The 6,888-nt window shown below is 39.6% G+C and overlaps 1 protein-coding gene across 2 annotated transcripts; it reads right to left on the reverse strand.

The window, feature by feature from the left end:
• Positions 1–2,027: 2,027 nt before the first annotated feature.
• Positions 2,028–6,654, reverse strand: LOC113703718 (probable polygalacturonase). 2 transcript variants are annotated; one of them, XM_027225173.2, is made up of 6 exons: positions 6,464–6,654; positions 5,675–6,277; positions 4,323–4,443; positions 3,926–4,100; positions 3,321–3,391; positions 2,028–2,799 (listed from the first exon to the last, which is right to left on the reverse strand). In XM_027225173.2, exons 2-6 carry the CDS (start codon positions 6,008–6,010, stop codon positions 2,159–2,161), a joined length of 1,344 nt encoding a protein of 447 aa, XP_027080974.1. In that variant the 5' UTR covers positions 6,011–6,277; positions 6,464–6,654; the 3' UTR covers positions 2,028–2,158. The 2 variants fall into 2 exon arrangements, with proteins under 2 accessions (XP_027080974.1, XP_071916773.1); XM_072060672.1 differs by lacking the exons at positions 5,675–6,277; positions 6,464–6,654 and adding an exon at positions 4,930–5,079.
• Between the last annotated feature and the right edge of the window lie 234 nt (positions 6,655–6,888).

Genomic DNA, 6,888 nt, shown 5'->3' on the forward strand with positions numbered 1-6,888 from the left:
ATAGCAGAGGCCTCCTGGTCTTATCACAAGAATCTCACATCGATTAAAGGGGGTTGGGGGTTAGGTTATTAGTTCCTTGGGTGGATTAAAGGGGGTTGAGGGTTAGGTTATTAGTTCCTTGGGTGGTTTCAAGAGTTACCGGCTTTTGAGGTTTACCTGGAATTTAGGGTAAATAATTTAATTCTAATTTTTTCGTTGAAAGACAATTGGCTGAGTGAAAGGGGGAGCCAATCGAAATGTTTGTTTTGTTGTATTCAAAGTCAATTATCTCAACTAAGATAACCAGACACTTGTGCAATCTAAGGAGGCATGTAATTGGTAAAATTATTGAAGTAGTGGACAAAAAGTAAAAAAATTGTATGAACCATTTTTCAAAAAAAAAAAAAAAAAAGAATTGAGCTCACATCGTAATGGAAAACCAGACACATAGCCGAACTCAACTATCACGATTATAACACGTGTACGGTAAACCCCGTTGCCCGTTGCCCAGTTTCCACTCTCCAAACTCCAAAATCACTCCAAACCGTCAAACATCCACTAATTGCCCAAACTGCCCAGTATCCCCCCTAGCCCCTAAGCATCCTATATCTACCTTTCATGCTGGATTTTCCGACGAGCCTTACCGTTCAATCTATGGCCCGATACTCCGCCACCGTCGCCTTTACTTTCACACTTGTTCTCCTCTTTCTAGTCACAGTTTCCCATGCCCGAGTACCATCAGATATCCCAGAGGGTGATGTCATCGACCCTGAACTTACACGCTCCCACGCTGGCTCGGACGCCAGCTCCGTCCTTCATCTCCCCAGCGACAGAGTCAACGATGATGTATCTCGCTCTAATCAGCCCGCCGTTGACATCCCTGAATCTGTATCCATCTCCGTCGGATCTATTCCGTTAAGGGTCTCTACTTTCCGTCCGATCAACCGTCACTTCCCCATCAGTTCAAGTTTTCGGTTCCGCAACTGCCGACATCACCACCGCCACCACCATGACCACCCCTTTTTCAAGCCCATCGGACAACAACAACAACAGCACGTGAAAGTCCCATATGGAAATGATATGATATTGTCCACTGGCGAAAGTAATGAGTTGGATCCGTTTATATTCCATCACGGCCGCATGCGGCGGATCCCGGCGAAATTGGTCAAGTTCCATCACCACCACCATGATGACCATCACGAGGAGGATGATGATGGGTTTTCTAAGTTTATTTCAAAGCATAGCCATAGGTTTGGTGAGGAGAAGTTTAAGAAGCACTTGCGCCATCATGAGGAGGAAGAGGACGAGGATAATCATGAAGAAATGAAGAAGCGGGTGGGAAAGAGAGAGGAAGAGGGTAGTTTTATGAAACGTATTCGCAAGTTCTTGGATCGCTTCTAAGATCTAGTGTTAAAAGTTTTTTGTAGATGTCTGTCTGATGAGTTTACATGCTTGCATGCATGTATGGCGCTGCTGATCGTAGTGATTTTGTTGTTTGTTTTGTCATATTTGTAAATAAGTTGCATCCGTCTGAGATGTAAGGAAGGCACGAAGCATATGTATTACTGCAACATATGTTGTAATCACACTTTATCAATCTGATAGGATGGGTCCGTTTTGCTCAGATTTTCAGTCATTAGTTCCTTCAAATCGTGATCTTGTTGAAGATATCTATCCAGTTCCTGCCATCAGCCCGCGTTTGTATTGTGATATGAGTTATGGCCTGCCCCTGCTTTCATGTCAAAAGTTGCAATTTTTGTTTGGTTTCCGCTCACGACCTGCTCTCTTCATGTTAAACAAAAAAAAAATATATTTCGAAGGATCATGTTAAACAAATTTAGTAATTTACTACTTCATTTCATATTTGCTGCTTGACTTGTAATAATAAGTCCTATCTATAATATGATAAGTGAGTTTCCGATTAGAGGCGGACTATCTAGAGAGAAGAATGGAAGTCTACTTGAGGACCCAAAAAAGGCATAGGATAATTGATTTTGTTCACCCAAATATTACAAGAGTTGCATGAAGAAAAGGTATCAAGGAAAGGATGCAACAGAAATGGTTTAATGTTCATTAGAAAGTTTTAGGCAGTCGATGATGTTTAACCTTTATATGCAGGTGTACAACAAATCATAAGAATACTATATTTAGTTGAAAAATGAAAAACGTTACATTGTTCTTAGAACGAATTAGAGCAAGAACCAGCCTGATAGGTGCTGGTCAGCTCTGAACATGGCCAGGGGCTAACTTGAACAGCAGCCCCACTTACATCAGAGCATTTCCATGGAGGATTTCTTGGTCCTACGTTCCCCTGAAGGTTGATGTTGGAGAGGCAGATCCCCGTGAATGGGGAGTTCTTCAGACCTTGTATTTGCCCAGCCTGCAGAACCCCCTCACCCCAGACGTCCTTTATCGTGACATCCTTAACAACTGGTAGAGCATTTGGGTTGTAATTGTTGTCAGGATGGTCTCCTACATCCCCTGCAATTTTTATCCCTTTCCTGGCATTTTGCATATAGACATTTGACACTGTGATGTTCCTTATGACGCCACCCCGGCCAATGTTTGTCTTCAAATGGATGCCAACTCCCATGTTGTACAGGTTTATGTGCTCAGCTAACACATCCTCTATGCCTCCAGAGGTTTCACTTCCAATTGCAATTCCAGCAAATGGGGATGATCCAGTTACCCGCCTAATTGTGATGCCATGGCTGGGGCGACCATAAGCAATACCATATTCGTCCCAACCACTCTTCACAGCCACAAGGTCATCTCCAGTGGAAATGTACGAGTCCTCAATGCAAACATGGGTGCTTGAATCTGTTTTAAGTACATCAAGATTATGAAACATGTTAAAATTATTGTAGAGGCAATTCAAATGTAAGAATTAGAAGTTTTAACATGCTTTGTCATATTAAAAATTTTCAAGGATGGAATTCACAGTTATATGTGAGGCAAGTCGACATTTTGCACTCTTTCACTATTGTAATTGAGATCCTATTAAGGTATTGCGTCAGCAAAAGATCTTTGCTGCTGTTTGTTTCTTTAGGTTTTCACACTACAATAACAGTTGTGAATGTAAGATCAAGCATATTGGGAATAGTCTCCTAGATACATACTTTAGAAATCAAAGGCTGGAACTTATGCTGTTAAAAAGATGCCATCTAACAGCAGGATAGATAAGAATTTCAGCAATGATCCTGATGTTCAATATTTTGGTGCAGACTAGCACATAATGAAAACAATGTAATCTTATAAGTGTATTAGTGGAACTTTTAATCAACATCATCACCAATAAAGGGGGCATTATACAACAACTGTTGCTGAAATGGATTCTGTACCTGGATCAATTCCATCAGTATTTGGAGAATCAGCTGGAGCCAATATCGTGACATAGTTAATAACAACATTGCTGCAAACAGATGAAACAGAATCCTATCAGATGCACATTTTGTTATTACTGTCCAGGACATCATTTAATAACATTTGCACTATTTTCATGTTGCAAACTCTTTGCTGAAATGATCATTAGGCTTATTTCTCCTTATGCCTCAAAGAGTTGAAATAATGGAGTTGATCGCGAAAGAGAAATAATCTCATTTAATTGTCAAAGCGAGACCTTCTATTGCAAGCAAACCACCAAATTTGGAAAGCTTAAGAGTTGCACAGTTAAGTATCAGATTCCATTTTCAGCATATTTAAGGTGCTTATGGACAGAAACAACGCATAAATAGCAAACAAAGAGAAAGAATTTACCTTTAGGCAGTTATTCTAGAGACCTTTATTCAAAAGATCTAAACTCTTTTGACTTGTAAAAGAAACTTATTTTGTGCGCAAGGTCAAGCTTAAAAATATGATTGAAACTCCTCTTAGTTTGATTTGATGCCATAAAGATGATAAGAAGTGGCTACTCTAATGGATGCATGGTTAAGCAAAGATATATTACCTGCAATACACGGGATGGATGTTCCAAAATGGTGAGTTCTTGAAGATGACGTTCGATACAATTATGCCTCTGGAGTTCATAAACTCAATAAGATTTGGCCTAGTAAATTGGAGGGTCCTACGCCTCCACATGTTCCACCATATTTCACCTTGCCCATCAATGGTCCCATTCTCACCTAAAAGGGAAGCAGTTCATTGTACCAACAGCACTGAGAAATAAGGGTAGGAAAAATACAATTTGTTATACCAACGCCAATAAAATGACACTCTGTAATCTTTGTCATCAAACATTAATATGTGAATATTAATAGACACATGTCCACCTAGGAGTAATTACAAATAATATATCTTCACCAAGAAGTTGATCACCAAGAGAGACGGTTTACAAAGTAACAAACCAGTGATTATCACGTCATGGAGTCCATCCCCATGGATAAAGCTCATGTACCTTCCTCCAGGTAGTTCTCTTCCTCTTCCATAAGAAGGCAAGGGAGCAATTAAAGGCCAATATCTTGTATCCTGAAGTATCAATTAAAGCAAATGTGTGTATTAATGTAAACGGATTACTGTTTAAAATAGGAACAATCTATCCATAGATTCTTTCTACTAGCAATCGGATCTGAACTATTAATAATAGCTTAGGATTTCGCTACAACCTTCACTGTATATCATGATATGGACGACATAGGCATTAGCGAAAATGTTAGCAAACTTGAGGGAGAATAGGAACCACCAATTATTATTAAAATTATAATACTGGAGATGATATCCCTTTCCCCTGAAGTGCCAATACTATTAACTTCAACTTTCAGTTAAAAACTAAAATATCTTGTCAATGAAAGCCTCTATTCGAATCACCAGACTAACTGAATGGGTATGATGATACAACACCACTAAGTAAAACTGGTGGATTTTACTGGAACCAGCCATCAGTAAGGAAATAGCAGAATCACTAAATAAAGGGCCTGGGTCTACTGGCTAAGGCTGGTTGCTTTACAGTCTCACCAGCAACAATATTATGTACTGTATATAGTCATCATCTTCCATGTTAACGAACACTGAAGTAGCATCATGCCATATCTCCAACAGCAAGGACATATCAATATAGTATATACATCCCATCTTGAAGAATTAAAAAAAAAAAAAAAAAAAACTTTGGCTTAGGTGTCAGATTGGCTTGGTTGTCCACATCTTAATAACCATGCACATGGGAACAATTGTCCACATCTATATCATCCTAGGCCCACAAGTAATCCTTAACGTGTATCCTTAGTCTTTTAATAGTACCATTTTGATAACAAAATAAAGGTTCCTTCTTTTCATGCATGTCCTACTAATTTAAGCTAATGACGCGCATAATGCGACTCATGTTTGGCCCCTCTAATTTTCTGACCTAAAATAATAATCCGCTCCGTGCTCCTCACCCTTTTCCCTCCCTACATAAAATAAAAGTTCAGGGCTCCAAATTGGATCATGGTCAAACCTAATTTAATCTGAAGTCTAAAACCAGACCATCATTCCTTCCTTAATCGCATGAAATCGAAATTGATCCGTCCGCATTATACGGACCTACCAGAATAATGAGCCCATAAGCATATGCATGTCACATTTCACAAATTCTTTCAAATTTTCATGACAAAAGAAGTACCACACTACTACTATGGTAGTGAAGCTTAATCATTGCATTAAAAGTTCACCATCATATTCAAAACTGTATCTAACTATAGCAACCAAAAAACAGTTGGATTACCGTGGCAGCTTTGATAACAGCACCTCGAGCCAAGTAAAGAGTCATGTGGCTAGTAAGATTAAAGCTCTCAGTTAAGTACACCCCAGGAGGTATGTAAAGAAGCGTGCCACCCCTCCTCCTCAAATGCTCAATTCGATAAATTGCCTCCCTAAATGCCTTGGTGTTCAATGTCCTTCCATCTCCAACTCCTCCAAAATCCGTGATCGATATCTTATCATTCCGGTACCTCATCGGGACAATGCCGGAGCACGTCACCCACTCAGCAGCTGCCTTGCAGTGGCTTAGCAGCAGGGCAGCCGCCAAGAAGGCGAAAACTATCGATGAAATTGGACGCATACTAGAACCCAGACGGGTTTTTCTCCTTTTTCGAACTAAAAATGACGGAAATATGTGAAATTGGGGAGTTTCTTTCGAGATTTTCCACCAGTGTTCGTGGTTGAATGGAGGAAAACGAGGAGGAAAAGTACAAAAGAGTCTTTATTGACTAGGAAGGAACGAGAAATAGAATAATTTCTGCGGTTGACAAGCCGGTGAATTTCTGCTGTGAAGTCCAAGCAAGTAAGTCCAAGAAAGGCTAGAACTTGATAAAGGCCTCAAATTTATCTGCATAAACATAGGCAAGATCCATAAGCATTCCAAACAGAAAGCTCCAAAAGAACAAATCACGACCGAGAAAGCTGAAAATGGATGCTGGGAAATTTGTCAATAAAGAATCTTACCCAGGAAAGATTAAGCTGAACCTTACGGAAATGAACAAAAATGAACCTTTAAAGGGGAACAAAAGAGCACCTGAAGAAATCATCCGAAGCCGATGAAGGCAGTGGCTCTGAAGAAGCAAAACCAAAGCTTCTACTTGTCTAGAAGTAATTCGTCTTTTGAGGGGAGCGCAAATTCCGACTGATAATATATGGTGCTAATGCGAATCGCCAGCTAAGGAGGGACACGGATGTCTGGGCATTTTGATTAGTATTTTGTATTTTGCCATATATTCTTTTCAGCCTTTTTCACATATATGATGTATCACATCACAAAATGCTACAATAATTATTCCAAACACACGCTCAGGGTTATAATTGCCTTTTGCTATTGATTGTAACCGCCTCTTCCGAGTAACCTTTCAATTTCATTACCCTTTATTCCGCTTCATTTACCAAATTCTACGACATTAAAGCATAAAACTTGTCAAAAGTTGCAATTGATATAGATGTCAAAAG

This window comes from Coffea arabica, chromosome 8e (genome assembly GCF_036785885.1).
Source record: "Coffea arabica cultivar ET-39 chromosome 8e, Coffea Arabica ET-39 HiFi, whole genome shotgun sequence".
Lineage (NCBI taxonomy): Eukaryota > Viridiplantae > Streptophyta > Magnoliopsida > Gentianales > Rubiaceae > Coffea > Coffea arabica.

Coding starts and splice junctions, on each gene's coding strand:
- LOC113703718 (XM_027225173.2), bottom strand. CDS start 6,010: ATGCGTCCAATTTCATCGATAGTTTTCGCCTTCTTGGCGGCTGCCCTG. Junction 4,444..5,674: donor CTGTTATCAAAGCTGCCACG/GTAATCCAACTG, acceptor TTGATACTTCAG/GATACAAGATATTGGCCTTT. Junction 3,392..3,925: donor ATCCATCCCGTGTATTGCAG/GTAATATATCTT, acceptor ATCTGTTTGCAG/CAATGTTGTTATTAACTATG.